Source organism: Panthera pardus, unplaced genomic scaffold, assembly GCF_024362965.1.
Source record: "Panthera pardus isolate Hobbes unplaced genomic scaffold, ASM2436296v1 HiC_scaffold_8, whole genome shotgun sequence".
Classification (NCBI taxonomy): Eukaryota; Metazoa; Chordata; class Mammalia; order Carnivora; family Felidae; genus Panthera; species Panthera pardus.
In genome coordinates this window covers 101,402,790-101,426,399 of record NW_026527013.1, presented here as the reverse complement: position 1 = coordinate 101,426,399, position 23,610 = coordinate 101,402,790, and the positions used below count along the sequence as shown (strand labels likewise).

The following is a 23,610-nucleotide window of genomic DNA, read 5'->3' as shown; positions in this document are numbered from 1 at the left end:
AGCTTTATATTATGATATATTATAATATATTGTTATTTTTCTGAGAGACAGAAATAGCACAAGCAAGGGGAGGGACAGTGAGGTGGGGGGGGGGGAGAGAGAGAGAGACAGAGAGAGAGAGAGAGAGAGAGAGAGAGAGAGAGAGAGAGAATCTTAAGCAGGCTCCATGCTCAGCACAGAGCCTGATGCAGGGCTTGATCTCAGGACTGTGAGCTCATGACCTGAGCTGAAATCAAGAGTTGGATGCTTAAGTGATTGAGCCATCCAGGCGCCCCTACTCTGTTTTACCTCTTAACAAAACAAACCATGATATGAATTTAGCTTTTATTTCAAAGTACAGTGGAAAACCCTTTTGGTGGTGAGCATGTTGCATCTTATTGATAAAAGGTAGAGCTGGAGTGGAAGGCAGTATACTTACCCTTTCTCTAGGTCTTGTGGAGCCTGGAAATGGCACGAGGTCATGATGTAGGCCTATAATGAAGACCCCATGTTACAGAAATGGGATGAGACGTGCTTTTTCCATAGGAATACTTAAGCACTTCAAAATGTTCTTGAGCCACAGTCCCTTATGATTGGGCACTGCATTTACCAATTCAGAATGCACAATGATTATGACTTTGCTTGTGGAAGTTAAAAGCCCATTGATTTTGCATGTAGAATTTGACACTAGCAAATTAACCAGCTCTATTTATTTAATCAGTAAAGTTAACATTTTAATAGAAACTGAGAAGTAATTTTCTGTTAGTGATAATATGCCATATATAGAAAAATAAATTTATATAAATCCTGTCCTACATTTGTTTCTTAGCATGTTTTCCAAATACTACTTTGTTTTCTCACATCTCATCTTCCTGACTGTTTGAAATTTCCTTGAGTGGGGGTCATGCCTTATGCATCATTTAAAAATGTTTCTGAAGTGCCTGAGTGGCTCAGTCAGTTGAGTGTCTGACTCTTGATTTCGGCTCAGGTCATGGAATCATGATTTTGTGGGTTCGAGCCCTGCATTGCTTAGGATTCTCTCTCTTTCTCTCTCTGCCCTTCCCCTGCTTGCACTCTCTCTGTCTCTCTCAAAATAAATAAACTTTTAAAAATTAAGAATGAAGGAAGGAAAGAAAAGAAAGAGAGAAGAAAAAAGAAAGAGAAGAGAAAGAAGGAAATAAAAGAAAGAAAAATGTTTCTATTCATTTTACCCCCACAACCACCCTTACGTGAAGGCATCATTTTGCTAACCACAGGACCTTGCCTGTAACTCCAAATAATAGCCTTAATTAAGCATCATAGTTTGAAAGAAAGCTTCTGATATACATTCTCTTTCTTATTTATCTCATGCTTATTTTACAGATGTAATGGTAGAAACTCAGAAAAATTAAATAACTTGATCAGTATCACAAAGCTAGGAGGTTTCTGATCCATGCATAGAACTCAGGCCTTTTAGCCCTGGATTGGATGCCTTTTCCACTCCACCACACTGATATAGGTGTTAATTAACTGCTTGTTGACTGAGTACATGGAATTGTACCAAAACTACTACCCTCTACAAACCCCACCCCCCAACATACATACCATCAGTATGTGCCTATGTCTTATTGGATTGGATCGGCTTCTGATATGGCTGCACCCTTCAAGCTATAGGCCGGAACCACAGATAACATGAGGGTAAAAATAGCCTTTAGGGGAACAAAGATTTGAGAAATAAGGTGTTCAGAATGATGTTTTAACAGTCAAGATACCGCCTTCACTTTCTTGGATAAAGATTTTTAGAAATGCAGGGAAATTTTGGTGTCAATCTCAGCTTGATGGTTTCTGAGCTGATCTCCCCCCACCTCCATACCTCTAGGAGACCGAGAGCTGAAAAAGCAAACTCAATCTTCAGTCAAGAGCTGAAAAAGCAAACTAACTCAATCTGTTAGTTGTAGCTTCCTTCTCTTATCTGTTTCCCCTTTGTTATTCTCAAGTCTTAAGGAAAGATATGGTTAGAGGGTCTAGTCTGATCTCCATTTTGCAGTAGAAATTAGAGAAATGTCATTACAAGTCCCTGCACATCCAGTGTTATTAGTGGGAAGTTGTGCCCTGAAGGCACTAGTGATTGAGGCAGAAAATTTAGGGATATGCCATCCAGGCATCTAATTTCCTTATGTGGAGATTCTCATTTACATTGCCAACCGTGGGGTGACAGTGGGTTTCCTTTCCGAAAGAACTATGTTACACAGAAGGGAAATGGAGGATAAATCCTGAAAAGTAGATATGCTGGCTATTTGGGAAGAACAGTCTTCATTCAGGATAATCTTTTAATTCATTTTTATTATTTTATGTCTTATAAACAATAAAAATTAGGAAGAAATACAGCACCCAGAAGACAACTACCAGGATTCCAGAGATAATGGGTATCCTTTTAACTTATTTCACTTTGGGATAGCCCAGTGTTGGTCTCTGCATACTCTGTTTTTTACAGAGAAAAAGAGAAGATTCTTTTCTTCTGCTCTGCTCAAATTTCATAGTAAGTCCATCAGATATTTATGTAATTAATATATGCCAGGTACTGTACAAGGCTCTGGAGATAAAATTGTGAATAATTCCATCATTGTCCCTGACATCACTTCAAGCCATCAAAAGTCCAGTGCTAGGATAGGAAGTCTAAAGCATTTTGTTGGGACACATAGTGGAAATGCCTAATTCTGTCCTATGGGTCAGGATAGGCTGTTCAGAGATATTATGTTTTTAAGCTGAAGACTGTGAGTGCAGCTTGGTGAAAGGGAAGGGGGAAGAGGACAAGAGTTTTTTTGGCACAGTTGTGGAATGTGTAAAAGCCCAGAAAGGGGTGAGGGAGAGAATGATACAAAGAAATGAAAGGAATTTGACTGGAGCATTACGTTTTTCTATCATAAACTGTGAAAATAGCTAGTGGTTCCTTAAATTACATAATAGAGAAGTAGGTTCAAAGAACATTGTTCCAATAATAATATATGCTCAGATATGTTCAACTCTTAGAAAGCAGAAGACTTTACCATTCAGATAATCTTCTAGATAGTTTTCATTATATCTATATTATATCTTTATTTTGCATTTGGGTTGTGTTGCTTTTGTCTTTTAAGCAAGACAGTATGAATACTAGTAATGCCTCACATTTTAAAATTAAGCACTGGCTTATTTTCTTAGCCACATTTAAAAGCTGAAAATGAGGGGTGCTTGGGTGGTTCAGTTGGTTAAGCGTCTGACTTTAGCTCAGGTCATGATCTCGTGGTTCATGGACTCGAGCCCCGCATTGGGCTCTGCACTGATGGTGTAGAGCCTGCTTGGGATTCTCTCTCCCCCTCTCTCTCTACCCCTGTCCTCTCTCTTTCTCTCTCAAAATAAATAAATAAACTTTAAAAATAAATACAAATAGAAACTGAGAATGACAGATACCTAAGAATACACCTAACCAAAGGCATGCAGGACAGCTATACCAAAACTATAAAACATTGCTGAAAAAAAAAATTAAAGTAGACTTAGGGAGGGATATACCATGTTCATGGATTAGAAGACTCTGTCAGTACTCTCTAAACTGATCTATAGGTTAAATGAAACACTGATCTCAATCCCAACAGGAAATTCACAGGGTGATAATAAACTTATATGTAGTAATACAAAGGACATAGAATAGCCCAGGTGATCTTAAGAACAAATCTGGAGGACTTAAATTCCTAAATATTTAGACTTACTGTAGATATTAAGACTTACTGTAAAGCTACAGTAATTAAGAGAATATGGCATTAACTAATGAATAATCCTGTAGAACAGTGGAACAGACTAGATGGTCTGTAAACAAACACACACAGAGAGTTCTCTGATTTATGTCAAAAGCATTACTGTCATTCATTGGAGGAAATCATAATCTTTTTAATAAGTGATGCTGGGTCAATTGGATATACATATGGAAAACAATTAACTTAACCTTTATTTCATATCATACACAAAAATTAATGAGAGATAAATCGTAGTGTTAAAGTCCGAAGGTAAAACAATAAGTCTTTAAGAACAAAAAACATAGGTGAATATCTGAATGACCTTGGAACAGGCAAAGAGCTCTTAAACAGAAAGCACTAACTACAAAAGAAAATAATAAATTGCACCTTATCAAAATTAAGAAAGTCTGTTCATTAAAAGAACACTGAGGAAAGATAAGATCTACAGAGTGGAAGAAGATATTTGCAATACATATTCAAAAGGCAACTTGTATTCAGAATATTTAAAGTTCTACAAAAGAAAAATACTGACCACCTAATTAAGAAATGGGGAAAATATATGAACAGACACTTGGTAAAAGATCTCAACATTGCTAATATAGATATGCAAAAGTACTTACATTATTAGCCATAAGAGAATAATAATGAAAGGTACCAAATGGTTAAAATTAATTAAGACTGACAATCACAAATGTTCATGAGACATGGAGCCACTAGAATTATTGTACAATGCTTGTGGGAGTGTAAACTAAAAGAACTACTTTGGAAAACTGTTTGGTATTATCTACTAAAAATATATACTTCTAGGCATATATCCAAGGAAAATAAGTGTCCCTGTGAACGTGTACAAAAATGTTCATAGTAGTAGTATTTTTAATAGCCCCTAAATGAAAAGAAACCAGATGTCCATGAACAATAGCATGGATAAATTAATTCAGTAGGATACTATACAGAAATGAAAAATAACTACTACTGCAGTGCAATAATATGAATGAATCTCATGAGCATGACGTTGAGTGAAAGAGACGATGCATCACAGAGTATTTAGTATATGATTTCACTGATATGATTTCAAAATCAGACAAAATGAATCGTGAGAGAGGTCAGAATATATAAAATAATGGTTCTATTTTTGAGGAGATAATAATGGAGTGGAACACAATGGAGTCTACTGGAGTGCTGAAAATATTCTGTATATTGATCCAGGTGGTGGCTATGTATGAAGTGAAAACATATTTTAAAGCATATGGAGGTATGCTTTAATGTGCTGTAATATAAGCTATACCTCAATAAAACAGCAAAGAGTAATATAAGCTATACCTCAATAAAACAGTTAAAAAAAATAGTCTGAGAAGAGAAAGGGAGGAATAGAGTCATTGAGCATACATTAAAGAAATCACGGACTAAAATGAGTTTTAGTGGTATAATTATTTTGAAGCACTTTAAAAAGAAAAGGACTGTTTTACTGGTGGTATCTTTTTTGCTTACATCTTCAACTATCTAATTTCCTCAACATTTTAAGCATATATCCTCCAGCCCTAAATATCAAGAGACCTCTTCTATACAGAAATATTAAAAATGGTGTGCCTGGGTTACTCATTAAGTTAAGTGTCTAACTCTTGATTTCAGCTCAGGTCATGATCTCACAGTTCGTGGGGTTGAGACCTGCGTTAGGCTCCATGCTGAGCATGGGATTCTTTCTCTATCCTCTCTCTCTCTTCCTCCCCCACTCAAGCATGTGTGCTCTCTCTCTCTGTCTCTCTCTCAAAAATAAATAAACTTAAAAAAAATTATTTAAAAAATATAAAAAATTACTATCTCCCTTTCAAGAAAAAGTATAATTAGCATTTAGAATTTAGTTTGAGGAACTTGGGCTAAGAACCTGAGAAGTTCACCAAAGAGTCATCTAGGACTTCTCAGTTTTAATGATAAAAGGAAACATCAAAGAATTTTCCAGCACTTTCACTCTTTTCAAGTTTACCCCACCATACTTATCTTCTCTACTGTTGCTGTACTAGTATTAGTGTACTAGTATTAGTGTATATGTGCCACCAAAGCGAGCACAAAAATTAGTACACTAGTATTAGTGTATTAGTATTAGTGTATATGTGCCACCAAAGCGAGCACAAAAATTCAGTAGCGTTAAAATGAATTTTGAACACTTTAGTAATCATCTTATATTATTAATGACATTCTTGTTGGTGATCACAATAGTAATGGAGTTAGCAAATCTTTGGATAGGTGACAGTTGTCTCTGGAAGTGTTAGACTTTAAACGTATTTCCAACCTTATGTCTAGCATCTTGTCATTTAACTCTTTTTATTCCCTATATTACATAGACTAGGCTAGGCTATGGTACATAATTCCATGGCTTAAACCAACAGAAATTTTGGTTTGCTGTTTTTGCTCACCAGATAGTCCTGGGCAGGTGTCCAGGTGGATGAAATGGCTCTCTTCTAAGAAGTTATTCAGGGCCCAGGCTGACAACAGCTTTGTAATCTTTAAAGCATGCTTCCCAGTGTTCCCTAGATGTAGACATCTCAGCTATCCTGAAAGGAAACAGAGCATGCAGGAACATGTGTAGAAAGTCTTTATGGGCCGAGTCTGGAATGGTGTGTTACTTCTACTCATATTCCATTGGAAAGAACTTTGTCTCATGGCCACAACAATTTTCAGGGGAGTCTGGAAAATATAGAAGAGTATATGGATTTTGGTAGGCAGCTAGCAGCCTCAGTCACCATAGCACTTACTTGGTCATCATACTGAAAATCTAAAATGTTCTCAGGCCTATAATGACAAAGGGAAAAATCACTGACACAAAATGTTAACGGATTGGGTGTGTACAAAGAACATAAAACCCACATTTTCCAGAACAGCTGATACAGAGCAAATTGGAATGACTTAATTTCCAGCAGGAAGGAGCACAGAAATGCTACAGAAATATGTTGAATTTGTACACAGAAAATGTTTTAAAGATTCAGACTAATGGGAAATCAAAGGAGTTGGAACAGCTTCTTTCTTGGCATACAATTACTGTGGCAGTGTTGTCTTCTAAAAAAAAGATCACATCAAGTGACAGAATGTCCATCTATAAAAGTAGACTGTGAAAATAGAAGCCATGGATCCAAAGTGATGGTATGTATTACTAGGCACCAGGTTAAAAACTTTTGACTAGGGTTTTTAGCTCTTACTGTCAGTACTGGGATGATGAAATAAGATAGGGCCCCTGCCACAAGCTCCCTGGAAAATAGTGGAAGACAGTCAATTAAAGTAACAGTGACTATGCAGTGTGATAAGTGTGAGATCATAGAGGTGTATAACAGAGTGGTGTAAAAGAGGAACGTCTACATTCAGACTTGGGGACTTAAGTATGCTTCCTGGAAGAAGTAGCACAAGCTAAGAGTTTTGAAGCAACAACGAAGGGGAAAAAATATGACATCAAGGGGAATAACATATGAAAAGGAAGAGGGTGCAACCCCTTTATGATTTGGGAGATTGCACTGGGAGAAAAGAATGAGAGAGACAGAGACCAAGAGGCAAAAGATGAAAGTGAAGTGGTCCAAGGCCAAATCATGAGGGCAGTATGTGCAAGTTACAGAGTCTGGATTCAGCCTCACTGTCTGAGGAGCCAGTGAAGGCATGGTCATGCTTCAGTCTTTTTAGATATTCTTGAACATCCAGATCCACCACACTTTGGAAATCAAGGGTAGCAAAATGGATCCATAAAGGAAGAGGCCTGAACGTTTCGTTTCCCCCATTCAGTCTATTCAGGACCCACTGTGGAGTAAATGAACACACTGCTACAAACAAGGTAATTTTCAGCCAGTCAGTTCACTGTTAATTTATCAGTTGATTTGTGTTTATGAGTATGATTACATGCTGAATGACCATCAGTAAGCATCATAAAAATACATTGTAATATAAAGTACAAACAAGTTTAGCTTGGGCAGCCAAGAGACACAGTAAATTCCCCAACCTTTCACATGGTACATAAACAAGAATAAATGTAAAAAAAAAAAAAAAAAAAAAGAAAGAAAGAAAGAAAGAAAGAAAGAAAGAAAGAAAAAAAGAAAAGGAATGGTGAAATATTTTTAAAACTACAATAAAGTATAAGAAATACCAACCGGAAAAAAAAGGCTAGTATTGTAGCCTTTTACTATCTCCTGAAATGTGTGCTTCTCAGATAAGAGAGAAATTGATAAAGCGGGTGCCCTGGGCTCAGTCTTGTGACCCAAGTTAATACTTCCACTAATGACCTGAAAGAGGAAGCGAAACCAGTTGGTTACATTTTCTGATGACAGCATTGCTTTCTTAAGTTAAAAACAGAAAGCAGAAAAAAAAAATTCACCAGCTGAGCAAACATTAAGAATGTTGGGACAGTGTGATAGCTAGCTAAATTAATCTGGAATGTATCTGCATATTATAAACTACATGGTTGTGAATCATTTTAACTGTGTATCAACCAAGGGCTTGAAAACAGACGACCTTTTGCTCTTTGATCCTACGTCAGTAGATATTTGCATAGTGAGCAATGGTTTGAATTTTAAAACAGGAAGCCAGAATCACAAACTTTTAACATATTAGAGCATTTTTATGTAACGAGTAGACAGGTAATAAAGAGAAAGAGTGGTAGATGAAGTGCTGACACCTCCATTTTGGGTAATGTCCAGCTGCTCTCGCAGGTTTGAGATTTGCTTCAATGGAAAAGCAAAGTGATTCGGTGGATTGAACGTGGATTTTCACATCCTCCCCTTCCCCTGGTAATCAGGTTGGCTTGGTCAAGTTACCTAGTGGTTCTGAAACCCAGTTTTGTTCTCTGTGAAACAGAAACAAAACTATGGTATAGGAGTGTTGTGAAAATCCAATAAGGGTATGCACCTGTATGTTATTTCACCTACTCAGTAAATGGTGGTGGTACTGGTGAGGAAGAAAGATAGTGTCTTGGAAAACTAAGAGTAATTCAGCAAACAGAGAGCATGCTGTGCTCTCTTGAAGAGCACTATTATAGAGTAGAAAAGCAGGGACTGATTTGTTCACTCATTCTGGTATCCTCTCTCCATTCAGTGTTTTGCATACCTGCTGCCTGGAGACACATAGCCTTAGCCTCCTGAAATTAAATAGTGTGTAGCTTTCACCCTCATGAAGTTTATAGTCCAGAGGGTAGCTGGGCATACATGGGAGCACGTCACACTTAGCACAGTTCTGTGCCGTAAGGGTGTTTACAAAGTGACTGACTACAGAGAGGAAAAACTGCTAACTCTGATGAGAAGCCTTACAGGAAAATGTTCTCAGAGAAAGAAAACCTTTGAGTAGAAACTTAAAAAGCTGAGTGAGAGTTACCATGTGGACCTCAAGGGGAGGGCTTTCTAGGCAGAAGAATTGTGCAGAAGTGTGGAAGTAGGTTTGGCACGGTGTAGCTGGAGAATGGAAGCTTAGTTTGCCTGGAGCATATGGTGCCTGGGAGGTGTTGTGGGATGGGTCAGAGGTAGGCTGCAGAGTGTGGGTGCAGAGTCTGTATGTCACCCAAGAGGAGACAACCTCCAACTCAGACCAGGTGCTGACCTTTCTACTTACCTGCTGTTTGGTTTTAGGCAAATCATTTTATACCTCCATTTTCTCTTCTATAAAAATAAGGATAATTTTGCCTATCTTGAAGAACTGTCGTATGAAACACTTGTAGAACACTGTCCTCCATGAGTGTTCACACTTTTTCTTCCTTCTCCTTACTCAGTTTGGAACACATAGTTAGGTATAATAAAGGAAAGTTAAAACTCTCTTACCTGGATACTCAAAAAGTGGGCTGTGGTATGGACCCCCACTTCCCCTGAATCATCATTAAGATCATTATTTGATTAAGGTATTCATCCACCACAATACTTTATACATTCCTAGGAAATTACCCTGACACTTTCTTTGGTGTGTTCCCCTCTTCTGGTTGACTTTTGCATTGATGATCAGAACATGTTATATGCCTGAACTTCTGAAGAGCAAGCAGAACAGGGGAGAAATTTGGAGTTATTTCCATTAGTATCTGAAAATTAACATCTGAATGAAGGTCACATGCCATATTTGTATACATGAATTGAGATTATGTCAGCACTGTGTGTGCCTTGTCCTGATTACACAGATGGATCCAGAACTCTTGTCTTGAATAAACAGTTTTCATTCATCTAAAGGAAATGTTAGCTGAAAGATTCAATTCAGTCTATAAATTCAGCAGTAACATAGCTGAAAAACCTCAAAATTACCACTATGTATTTATTATTGCTGAATTGTTAAAGTTGAAAATGTATGTTTAGGAGGAAATGAAGTAAAATGATGTACACCTTCCTTGTTTTTGACAAAAGACTGGTAGGTAACTATCATAGGCATACCATTAAACATGTATAGATTCTTTTCTCTTTTTCCTCTCCTTTTTCTTCTTTGTTTGACTGCAATCTTCCCTCTCTCAAATGAACCTACTTCCCTCCCTCCTTGAGTTAGGCTGAGAGTTAGCTTGGATGACCCATTCCATCCCCCTCCACAGTTTGCCACCACACTCTGCACATTTTTTCCAGCCTCTCACTCCTGCCCTACCTGCTTTCATTAGCTGTGGTGCTGAGCTTGGCAAGCCCAGGATTTGATCCCTTCCTTTTGTCTTCCAGACTGTGGGAGTGCTTTCTCCAATGCCATGTTTAACCACCTTGTGTCTCTACTTCCTTGTATTAGTGGAGCATGCCTCTTTCTCTGGACTTGTTCTAAAACATATCTCTCTCTCTCTCTCTCCCTCTCTCTCTCATTTTTCAGTATTTTTCTCCAGGTATGTATGTATGTATGTATGTATGTATGTATGTATGTATGTATGTGTTTATTTTTTAGTTTTGAGAGACAGAGAGACAGAGGATGAGTGGGGAAGGGGCAGAGCTAGAGGGACACAAAGAATCCAAAGCAAGCTCCAGGCTCTGAGCTGTCAGCACAGAGCCCAATGCGGGGCTTGAACTCACAAACTGTGGGATCATGACCTGAGCCAATGTGAGACAGTTAACCGACTGACCCACCCAGGTGCCCCATTTTCTCCTGATATTTAGAGGTAATTCTGTGAAGTATGGTGTTAGAATGATGTTGGGAAGTGTGGAAGTGTTTGTTTCCTGTCTTGAGGGAAAACCCCAAACTACAGTTGTGTGTGTGTGTGTGTGTGTGGAGAGAGAGAGAGAGAAAGAGAAGCATAGAGCCTGCTTGGAATTCTTTGTCTATCTGCCACTCCCCTGCTCACGCTGTCTCTCAAAATAAATAAATAAACTTTAAAAAGTACATCTTGGGAGGAAAGAAGAGATTCAAGAAGTAAGGATGGTGACAGGAGACCTAAAATTTGGAATGCTTTCAGGTTTATGACACATTCTAGTAACGACAATACTGTTGTGAGTGTGTGTTCACATGAGGAGCTAGCCCCACTCTTGGGAACAGATGGTTTAATATACTACATATTCCTTCTTTGTTAATAAATTTGTGTGGTTCAACAATGAGTAACTCTCAGGTCATCCTGTTACAACATGGTTGGATAGGAAAGGCAGGATAAATGTTTGGCTCTTCATCAAAATATTGAGTTGGTTCACTTGGCATTTTCTACAGGTGACCCATGAAGCCTTTTGGTTTTCAGTTTATTTGTTCATTTCTGGTTTTTAAGTATCATTATGAACTCCTATTGAACATATTTGATATGTTTGCATTGTTGTCAATATTACTTCATTTATATTCAAATTGTCTTATCTTTAGTTAGTGAGAGCCACTTCAGGTTGACTCTTGGGTCCTTTTGACATGATCCTGGTAGCGGTCTAACTTGCTCTCTTGTGCAACAAAATGTTCCCAGATCATCTTCTGTATTGTCTGCCCTAGCCCAATATCAGCCATTTTGACAAAGATCCCTGGTTATTGTAAGAGAAACATGGTAGTTAGAGACCATGATCTGGGTGCTAGGGATGCTTTGCTTCTGAGCTAGCCATTATTTTTATGCTTTTACTGTGGACAGAACTAGAAAATACATTTTTGGTTAATTAATTTGATCTTAAGAATGAAAGCAGAGAAAGCAGAACTACTAAACGTCTCTTGTACTTTCATTGACATTAAGGGAAATGGTACTAAAACTGGAAAGGAAAGTCACTCTTAAGGAAAACTTGAAGTTCAGTCTATAAGAGTGGCTAATATGTATTAGATGATTTAAATACAGTTTTATGGATTATGTCACCGAAAGAATTATGTAACCAAGCACAGAAATAATGCTTGTAAGTTTTGAGAAATCAGAGATGCCATAAATTATGTGTCCTATTGTAAAAGGCAATGTTAAAAACTCAAAAATTCAATAGTGTAAATTACACTCTGATTCTTAATCAAATTTAGAATTGGTTACAATATAAATGGTTTTAAAGACTTAGAAAAAATTTGGGATTATTCTGAAGTAGAATGGATTCACTTTATCATCAGACTAATGCCATTTCATCTTATTGATAATATTTTGTAAGTCTCATATCATTCTCCATAGATAAAATGGATAAAAATGAGTTAGAGATTGTCTTTAAAAAAAAGACTAAACTAGGACTAGTCTCAGGACCCACTTTAAAAGTAAGGATATAGATAGGTTAAGAGTAAAAGGATAAATTAATATCACCTACAAATCCTAATCAGAAGAAATCTGAATTGGCTGTATTAATTTGGATGAAATAGACTTCAGAACAAGAACTTTGGTAATGGTAATCTGAGGAACAGAAGTCAACTTAAAATCAATAAATGTAATTTGCTGTGTGAAAAGACCAAAAACAAGCTATATGATCATCTCAGTGGCACCAGAAAAAGCATTTGATTAAATCCAATATCCATTTCTGATAAAAATTTTCAGCAAACTAGGAAGAGAATATTTCCTATCTGATAATGGGACTATATGAAAAAGGTACCAGCTAATATCATACTTAATTTTGAAAGACTAAACACTTCCCCTCCTACAATTAGGAGCAAGGCAAATATGTTTGCTCAAACCAGCTTCTATTCAGCATTATCATAACTAGTATAATAAGGCAAAAAAAAGTAAATAAAGACATACAAATTGGAAAGGAAGAAGGAAAGCTATCTATAATCCTGGACAACATGATATATGTACACAGGTCCATAGCCCTATCTATCTATCTATCTATCTACCTACCTACCTACCTACCTACCTAGAGAGGAAATCCTAAAGAATCTTTAAAAAAAAGCTTTTAAAACTAGTAATTGAGGGGTGCCTGGGTGGCTCAGTTGGTTAAGAATCTGACTTCATTCAGCTCAGGTCATGATCTCACAGTTCGTGAGTTCAAGCCCTGTGTCAGGCTCTGTACTGACAGCTCAGAGCCTAGAGCCTGCTTCAGATTCTGTGTCTTCCTCTCTCTCTGCCTCTCCTCTGCTTATGCTCTGTCTGTCTCTCTCCCTCTCTCTCTCTCTCTCTCTCAAAAATAAACATTAAAAAAATTAAAACTAATAATTGAATTTAACAAGGTCATAGTATACAATATCAAGTTAAAAAATTAACCATATTTCTAGTAATGAGAAATTTGAACTTGAAATTTATATTTTTATAGAATCAAAAAATATGAACTACTTTGTAATAAATTTAATAAAATGTGTAATACCTGTGCACTAACATCAGCAAAATACTAGGATAATTTTAAAAGACCCAGTAAATGGAAAGGTATGCCATGTTTCTCAGTCTGAAGGTATTAAGATGTCAATTCCAAGTAAATCTGTAGCTACAGTGCAATCCAATCAATATCATGAAGGGGTTTTTGAATAAATTGAGAAACTATCCCTAAGATATATATAGAAATATGAAGAACTTGGAATAACCAAAACAAAAAGAAAAAAGATCATAGAATTTATACTAAACTGAAAGTCTCATTATAAAGCTATAGTAATCAACACAGAGTGGTATTGGTACAAGGATAGACACATAGATAAAAATAATACAATGGAAAATTCAGAAATGGGTCCACACATATAATGGCTTATTGATTTTTGCCAAAACGTGCAGGCAAAATCATGGACAGTTGGATAATTTTTCAACAAATGGTGCTGGAACAACTGGATAGCCACTTCTAGGGAAAACGAAGAATCAACACCCCTACCTCACACCATCTCTGGATATTAACTTCATAAGGGGCACTTGGGTGGCTCAGTCAGTTGAGTGACCAACTCTTGATTTCAGCTCAGGTCATGATCTCATGGTTCATGGGTTCAAGCCCTTTATCAGGCTCCACACTAACAGCATGGAGCCTCTCTGCCCTCCCCCCACCTTCTCTCTCTCTCTCTCAAAATAAATGAAAAAAAAATTTAAACCAAGAAAGAAATTAACTTGAAATTGATTACATATCTAAATGTAATAGCTAAAAATATATAATTTCCAGAAGAAAAAGCACAGGAAAAGTATCTTTGTGATGCTGGGTTAGGGAATGATTTGGTAAGACACAAAAAACAGAAATTGTTAAAAACAACAACAACAACCACCTGGTAAATTAGATATAATCAAAATTAAAACCCTTTTCTCTTCAAATACCACTGTTAAGCAAATGAAAGGGTTATTGTGAGGATCATTTTGTAATGTATAAAAATATTGGATCAGTGTGAAATATACATGAATAGGATATTGTATATCCACTATATTTCAATAAAAACAAATTTTTTTAAAAACCTGAGAAGACAAAAAAAAAATGAAAAGCAAGTTAAACATTTGAAGAAAATGTTTTCAAGCTTAGGTCTGATAATGGATTTATATTTAGAGCATATTAGGAACTCATAACTCATATAAACTTAATTTTTTAAAATAGGCAAAAGATTTGAATAGAATAAGCATATTATGAAAGATATGTGATTAGCAAATAAGAAATTAAAAGAATTTCAACATCTTTAGTCATTAGAGCAATGCAAATTAAAATCATAATGACTATGACTACACATCCATTAGAATGGCTAGAACTTAAAAGATTGAAAATACCAAGTGTTAATGAGGATATGGAGCAAATCGAACTTGGATTCATTGTTGGCTGGAATGCAAAATGATACAGTTATTTTGGAAAACAGTTTGGCAATTTTTTATAAAATTAAACACATAGTTACTAAAAGAGTCAGCCTTCCTACTCCTAGATATTTGCCCAAGAGAAATGAAAAACATGTCCATACACAGACTTGTGCTCAAATGTTTATAACACTTTTATTCAAAATAGCCAAACCCAAATGATACACAAATTACATCATATCCATATAATTAAATACTACTCAGAAATAAGAAAGAACACATTGCTAATATATGCAACAACACTGATCTCAAAGGAATTATGTTGAGTGAAAGAATCCAGCCACAAAAAGACTAGACTACATTGTATTATTCCACTGATATGAAATTCTAGTTCCAAGTGCAAATATCCTTTAAAAAGGGTTCTGATTCATACAGTTTGAATCAGATGCCTTTTCCTGAATCAGCCAACCATAATGCCTTATGATTGACTCAACTTGGATTAAGATGGCCATCCCCAGGCCAGTCAGTGGGAGTGGAAAGATGCCCCATAAAAGGATATACTCATTTAAACCACATGATTAAAGAGAAGGAAGATACTTCAAAATGGGTTGAGGATTTTGTTGAGCAAAGACCAAAAAATAGATGGCTCCTGGGTCTGCAGTTGGCTGCCCACACACATGCATGGTGCACACAGTCACTTACACATACATCCATGCATAATACAATGTCAGAATTGCTCCTGCCACCAGTGGATAAATACATGATGCAACCAATGATACAGTAAAGTGATTCAGGAAGGTGTTTGATTATCTGCCCCTCAAGAGGTCTTGGTTCATTGACCAGAAAAAAGTATCTTCTTTTAATGAAGCTAAATATGTGTCTTTTGTTCTCCAGTGAATTCAGATGGGCTAGACTTTTCTTGTGGCATCTTACTAAAAGCCAAAAGAAATTAATTGGCATATTCTCTGATCTTGACATTTTCCCCTGGATGTAAGATTACTACCTCAGAGGAGAATAGGATGAACAAATCAGTTTAATGAGGGCGGGATGTTGAGAGCTGGTTGGGAAAGAAACCAAGAATTTTGATGTGGTGTGAGGTGTCCATGAGAAGCTGATGTGAGTAAAAACATCTGGTGGAAAGACGAGTTAGACAATGATACTGGTTTTGGGGTGGTTAGATACGTAGGAGTCGTCCTCCACACCCCAACATCTAATACTTCACTAGGTCCTGTATGTTTTACCTCCTAAATATCTCTGGAGTCAGAGCATTTTTTTCCCATATCAGTATTCCCACCCAAGTCTAAAGCTGCCATCATCTCCCCCCTTGACTCTAAATCCATTCTCATCTACTCTTCCCTTCCTCCAGTGCATCCCCACATTATAACTGATGGACTTTTCAAACTGAAAATAAAATTCTATCTCTCCCATGCGTAAAGACCTCTAATGTTTTTACATGGCTTCTAGGGTAAAAATTAAAATCCTAAGCATATGCCTCCAAGGCCTCTGCTCTGGGATGTGCCCCAACCAACCTTTTGTGCCTCATCTCATTACCACCCCTCTACTTGCCTTAGCAACCCAGCTACACTGCCCTTCTGGACCTGCCTTATTGCCCCCCACCCCCACCCCAGGGCCTTTGCACATGCTTCTCTCTCTGCTGGAGTATTCTTTTCTTGCATGGTTAATCATGTTCAGTCATTCTGAATAGAATTTGAGCACCACTTTCTTGGAGAATATTCTCTTGGTCAGTTTCCTTGGTAAATCATTCTTGTGGATCAGTGTGGCTTTCTTTCTGAGCACCTCATTCACTGTGATGTTATGCCCTCACTGATGTGAAAATGCCCACTGGACTGTCAGCTCCATGAGGGCAGAGATCCCTGTGTTTTACTCACTGCTACCAGCATATAGAAGATACTGAGTGAATATTTGCTGAATGAATGAATGCATGGATGGTGGCAGGCAGGGCCCTTTCCTGGAAGAAAATGTAAAAGAGTAGGATTATAGTTTTACTCTGTTTGTTTTTAAAGGAAAGAAAACACTTAGAAAAAATTTAAAAACCGCTCTCAAATTATTTGGTCATGGAGCAATATTAAGACCTTTCCCACTGGATGGGGAAGTTGGATTGAAATAAGAGGATGAATAGCTTTGGCTTGACCATATGTAGTTCAAGTTGGGGCTAAGAGGTAGAATTTCAGGTTAGGAGAAATAAGTACAGAGAAGTGCCCTGTAGTCTTGGCACTCCAAGACATTGCTCCTTTCTCTGGTAAATTGAATCTCTGCAGCCTGGGGAGGGCAGGACTCACACTGAAGGGAGTTTAATATGCATGATCATTTCCTAGAGCTTAGAGAATAAGAGGAGAAAGGTGGGGCAATAGCAATAAAGTTAAGAAATAAACAAAGGGTACATTTATATGACTGAAGATACATTGTTTTAAAAACCTTGAAAACCACCCGAGCTCCTCAAGATGTTTATGTAATTGAATATAATTTATCTGGGATTGAAAGGAATAATAATCAAAACATTTTTCACTTAAGTGCGTCTGGAGGCATATGAAATTAGACTCTTGATAGTGGCCTCTGCTTGGAGTGTGTCCTCAGTGCTTTGTCCTCGGGCTGCAGCAGACTGGAAATGTGTTTTAGAGAGTAGGCATGGAGCACAAAATATTAAATGAACTTTACCATATTCAGAATGCCCAACAAGGTAACATCCTCCTTGTTTGGCAGGGAAAGGACTCAACATTTGGAAACTCAGCAGTGCATTAAGTATTTTAATAATCATTGTTGACACACAAAGCATATGGCCTTTCAGAACTCACTGGGTCAAGTGTTGAAGTCTTCTTCTAGGTTTCTAAAATTACTTTACAAAATTTAAACAAAATAAATTAGGGAACATTTCAGAGCATATTAATTCATGAGCTTTGTATTATAAGCAGCTGAAGTTTTCTCTTAGGTTAAAAAAAATATCTACATGAAGGAAAAAGCAAAATCCACAGCCTCACAAAAAATTAATTTGAATTTCATTAGAAGATGTAGAACCTCTCCATTAGCAGGCCAGTCTTGTGGATACCTTGTATTTACTGTTTACTCCTGTGTATGCTTTAAGACCAACGTCAGATATCCCCTCCTAACTCAGAAGCCTTTATTGTCTGCCTGCTTATCATTTATGTCAGTTATCTGTGGCCATAATAATGCAGTGAAATAAGCAATGCTATCATTCAGTGTCTTAAGACAATAAGCTTTTCTTATTGTTCACAAATCTGTGGATTAGGGCAGTTCTGGTCTCTGCTAATCTCACTCCTGAGTCTGTGGTTAGCTGTGGGGTAGGGAGGGCTTCTGCTGATCATGGCTGACCTCCCTCTCCTGTCTGCAGGTTAGCTGGCCAAAGGCTTATCTGCTGGGACAACTGGACTGTCCTCCTGTGTCTCTTGCATGCACAAGGCTCTCACATCCCTCCAGCTGGCTAGCCTAGGCATGTTCTCAGGTTGGCCTGGGTATATTCTCAAGGCCATCTCAGAGAAGCAAAAAGGTGGAAATGTGCCAGTACTTTTTTTTCCAAGCTTCCAGTTTCATCACATTTGTTAACATCTCACTGGGCAAAGCAAGTCACGTGCCAAGCCCCGAGTCAGAGTGGGAGCAGCCCACTATGACTTTGTTGTTAAAGGGCAAAGGGTGGGGATCCTGGGAGACCAGTATTTGGGGCTTCTTTTTTTCTTTTTCTTTTTCTTTTTTTTTAAGTTTACTTATTTTGAGAGAGAGAGGCAGGGGTGGGGGGCAGAGAGGGAGATAGAATTTCAAGCAGGTTCTGCACTGTCAGTGTAAAGTACGATGTGGGGCTCAAAACTCATGAGATTATGACCAGAGCTGAAGCCAAGAATTGAACACTTAACTGACTGAGCCACCAAGGCACCCCCAATATGGCTTTTTGACATCAACCTACTCTCCTGCTCCACACCACCCTCAGCATTAATCATTTCCTTATCTGTACTACCTCTGTGTTGTACTCTTCTTCTACCTTTGACTTTTCCCATTGTATTTTTTTTTTAATTTTTTTCATGTTTATTTATTTTTGAGACAGAGAGAGACAGAGCATGAGTGGGGGAGGGTCAGAGAAAGAGGGAGACACAGAACCTGAAGCAGGCTCCAGGCTCTGAGCTGTCAGCACAGAGCCCAACGCGGGGCTCGAACTCAGGGACCGCGAGATCATGACCTGAGCCGAAGTCGGACGCTTAACCGACTGAGCCCCCCAGGCACCCCCTCATTGTATTATAATATAATTGTTAATTTGTCTTCTCTAAAAAAAACTAGAGGGTCCTTATGCCTAAGTGCATTCATTTGTAAGTATTTATTCACTCATTGCCATGAATCTTCCTCCTTTACAGATGCCCCAGTGCCTAGCACTGGTCCTGACACATAATGGGTACTCACCAAATATGTGTGGAATGAATGCAGATGTGAAAGCTCATACCCATATTAGTCTCCTTCCCCATCAGAAGAAAAGGGTGAAGACAGATGCCTCCCAGGATCCCAGTTGAGGAGGGCTTGCCTGCCAGAGCAGCTGGTGAACCAGTGGGGGGCTTGCAGTGAGCACTTCAGCTACTGTGAAACATCTTTCTCTTCATACTTTCTCATACCTTCCCTGTAGAACTTGGGTGTTCCTTTTGCAGTCTCCTTATTCCTCTCAAAGGAAGGCAGGAAATCACTACTTTGAACTAATTCTAAATTTATTTTATAGTCAGTGCTCCCAAGTACCTTTGCCTAGAATTTCTCCACTCTACAGTGGGGAATGATTGAGCTCCAGGATTTGTTTAAGCTCATGGTGTGGTCACTTTGAGAGGAGCTAGCTGGCTTCTATTCTCTGGTTTTCTAGCCCTGTAGTCCAAAAATACAGAGGAATTCTTAGGAAAAGTTTTATACAGCTATATAGAACAGAAGACCCTATTCACATAGGGTATTAATTCTGTCAATATGTTGTTAAATGTATTGCCTCATTGTTTTCCTATTCCATATAATCTACAGGGAAAACTAGGGTTTTTCCTAGAGTCAAATTTTGAGCTTCTTGATTTTCCAGTGACTAGTGTAAGTTGCTTGAGAGGCAGAATAGCATGGCTTTGGAGTCAGGCAGGCTAATCTAGAACGGCAGCCTTGCTCATTAGTTACTTCCCCAGATGAATCCTCTTAATCCTTAGCAGTCAGAAAGGGTAATAACAGAGGCTAAGAGAGAATAGCTGGCATGTGGTGAGTGAATTGTATTAATTGTGAATTGTAGCTATTGTTAAATTGCCTCAATGGTTAAATTGTTACAAATGGTAACAATTGTATTGATTGTTGCTATTATTATATAATGCCCTATAATCTTATAAACTATGATTATAAGTAGAATTATCAGTGGTAAAAATTAATGTTTTATATCAAATAATCTTTATGGTTATTTTTGTTAAAAAATAAAATCATTTCTAAAATAACAACCTTAAAGGTTATACTTTAAAATAATAACTTAAGTACTTTACTTTTTAAATAGCCTAGAAAATTTCTTCATTCAGTCACCAAATATGTATCCGGCACCTGCTTTGGGCCAGGTCACCAGGTACCAATCATGTAATGGTGATCAAGTCAGACATCATCCTTGCTTCCTGGTATCCTGTGATGGAAGAACTATCACTAATGAGTCAGCATTACTCCCATAATGCAGTTACCTATCTGGTGTCTACAACTGCATGAATTACCTGAGATAAAGTGATATTTGGCAAGCTTTCCCTGGTTAAAATACAACCTTCCTCCTTCAGGTTGGAGGAAGGAGAAATTTTGACCTCACCATTTGTAAAGTAGCTGTATTATTTTTAAAACCTTCTATTTTATTATCAAATTATGTGTAGAATAAACATTTCCAAATCTTTCCCTGACCTCATTCCCATTTTGAAATACCATATGGCTCAGGGACAGAGGGAGAATTGCTTGCATACATACTCAGTAATAAAAACTTGAAAGTTTATCATTTTTTTAGATTATGTCACAATCCCCTTATGTGGTATCCTAGGTTGGATCTTGGAACAACAACAACAAAAAAAGGACATTGATGGAAAAGCTAGTTAGATCTGAATAACATCTATTGTTTAGTAGGATCGTGTCCATGTTGATTTCTTATTTTTAACAAATGTACTGTGTTATGTAAGATGTTAACATTAGGGAAGGTGAGTGAAAAATATTTGGGGAAGTGAGCTTCAGAGACCTATAGGAAAATGGTAATGTGGCGAAGGTTTTCCCCTTACCCCACTGCATGTTTCCAGACGTCTCTCCACCACAGTCACTTTGTGAATGCTTTGAGAGGAGAGGAGTTTAAATTTTGACTGAGAAAAATATAACTAGGATGGTAAATCTGCTGTAAAATCATCATATGCAGTGCTGTTGTTGAGATCCTTTGCAGGTAAAGAATGGATGCTGTAGGATCTTCTCACCTGCTTGGAACTTCCAAAGGTGTTTTCTTACGTGAAAGAGATAAGCCCACTCTTGGCTTTCCTCACTGGCAAAGTTTAACTACTTAAGAGTCTGAGTGGCTCAAAGGTTCCCTTTTACTTTCTAGGTACAAACACAAGTACGCCTTGCCAAAAAAAGCTTTGACAAATTGAAGATGGATGTGTGTCAAAAAGTGGATCTTCTTGGAGCAAGCAGATGCAATCTGTTGTCTCATATGCTAGCAACATACCAGGTAATGAAGTGATCTTAGTTACAATGAACCAAGAATGCTATGAGGCTTAGGGGACAGAAAAATGGTGTCTGAGCTAAAAGTATGCTTCGGGCATTATGAAGTTCTAAATGTCTTGCTCATAATTTACTTTCCACACCTGTCCCTTCTAGTGGACTACATTGTAACCAAAATAAATATTAGCTGTTTCCTGTACATACACCATTTCCCACTTCCCTGATTTTACGTAGATGGTTCCTACCGCCTGAGTGCCTTTCCGCCCATTTGTACCTTTCCATATTCCACTGTGTGTAATGTACCTCCTCTTATTTCACTCCGTGTTGTTGCCTAGAGTTCTCCTGGCACGGTCACTGACTCGTCAGGTTGTCATAATTTAATGGACTTATTTTTGTCTCCTCCTAGCTTCTGAGTTCCTTCAGCATAGGACTTGTATCCAACAACAGTGCTATTAGACACCCGCTGAGTGTGGGAGGCCAAACTCTAGGTGTTGTAGGGAATATAAAAATTAATAAGATCAAATTTCCTGTCCTCAAGGAACTTGAAGTTTCAAAAGGAAATCAAAGATAGTACGTATAATGTGACGATATTTTTTGTACTTCAAGGAGAGAACAGGAAGTGCTAAGTGAAATAAGTTCAACAAGATCCAATGAGGGTTTGAAGAGGGACAAATTGTATCAGTGGAAGGATCACAAAAGTAGATTGTTAACAATTAGCCCTGGGTTTTGGTGGATAGATCACATGGGACAAGTACAGAGAATGGAGAGGCTAATGTCCCAAATAGTGGAGCACCATTAGTCATGGTAGCAGTATTTGGGGGTACTGGGAAGCATTTAGTTTGGCTGAAATACAAGATTTAAAGAGGGGCATAATGGAAACAAGGCTGCAGAGATGAGTTGGAATCATATTTTGGAGGGTCTTGAAAGCCAGAGATGGGCACACTTCTCTGGGGCCTCTATGGCTAAAACTGCGCATTCAGAACGTTAATAGCTGTACTGTCTTTCCTTACAGACCACTCTGCTTCATTTTTGGGAGAAAACTTCTCACACTATGGCAGCCATCCATGAGAGCTTCAAAGGTTACCAACCATATGAATTCACTACGTTAAAGGTATGAAAGCTAAGAGAGGCTGTTAGAAAAACTTAGCAAAAGTAATGTTTACATCACAGACAGTGTCTGACCATTGGCAGCAATCATCATTATTCCAACAGACTCCCAGTGTCCAAGAGATAACTGTGCCCCGTAGTATAGTCCTTTACTGCATCAATAAGTCACAACAGTACAAAAACACAGCTTGAACCTTGGGGTACATGTTACTGGGAGATGAATTGTGGGGACTGCTTTAAATGACTTGTTTGGTGCTGTTAAAGGAAAGATTGTACAGGTCTAGTTTACTCCATTACTTTTTAATTATTCAAAGATGTTCCCTTGCAAAGTATTTTTCTTTCCTCTCTTACTTCTGACAAATGTCATTTTATTCTGTGAGTACCATTCGGTACAGAATTAAATTTTCCCATAAGACTTACAGGAATATTTTTCATTCAAAAAAGCAACATTAAACTCAGTGATTTCTCAACTCAAAAGGGATATATGCAAAATGTCTGATTCTCAGTATTACAGCTGAGTGTGGGATCATTTTGGCTGATGAGAGAGAATGCATGTCAAGAAGGAAGTGATTTGGGTTCCAAAAGGATTTTAAGAAGGAGAAAACACCAGATTCTTTGTTGCCAGGTCATATCTTTGAAAGGAAAAGACCAGGAAAGAACTAGTTAAAGTTCACCTTGAAATTACCTTCCTGTTAATTTTTCAGGCAATTTGTAAATGACTTATCATCTTGCTTAAGAAAACATTAAAAAGCTTTTTTTTTTTTTTTTTGCTTTAAAATACCTTTGATTCTGAAATGTTTATAATGTCACTGCATCTACAAAAGTATTAAGACAGAAACCTTTAAGACCCTGGCCCTTTAAATGAAGGTCCCAAGAGGAACCCAAGACAGTCCACTCACCTTGAGAGGCACCTGGCCTGACTCCAGACAGGACACCTTGCCAATGAAGTTTCTTCACAATACTCCTGTCAGCTGGTCATTTGTTCATTTATTGGTACTTGGTGACATGCTGCATGGTAACCAGATTCAGAATGTGCCCATTTTTATTCTGTCAGGTGGACTCTAAGCCCTTGAG

General features: G+C 37.8%; 1 protein-coding gene across 14 annotated transcripts in view; it reads left to right on the top strand.

Moving 5' to 3' along the window:
* The window catches only part of ICA1 (islet cell autoantigen 1), a 155,183-nt gene that overhangs the window by 86,468 nt on the left and 45,105 nt on the right, over nucleotides 1–23,610 (top strand). For all 14 annotated transcript variants that reach the window (XM_019443430.2, XM_019443427.2, XM_019443423.2 and 11 more), the window contains 2 exons: nucleotides 21,311–21,436; nucleotides 22,442–22,540. In XM_019443430.2, coding sequence (XP_019298975.1) covers nucleotides 21,311–21,436; nucleotides 22,442–22,540 — 225 coding nt within the window. The remainder of the gene's footprint in view (nucleotides 1–21,310; nucleotides 21,437–22,441; nucleotides 22,541–23,610) is intronic.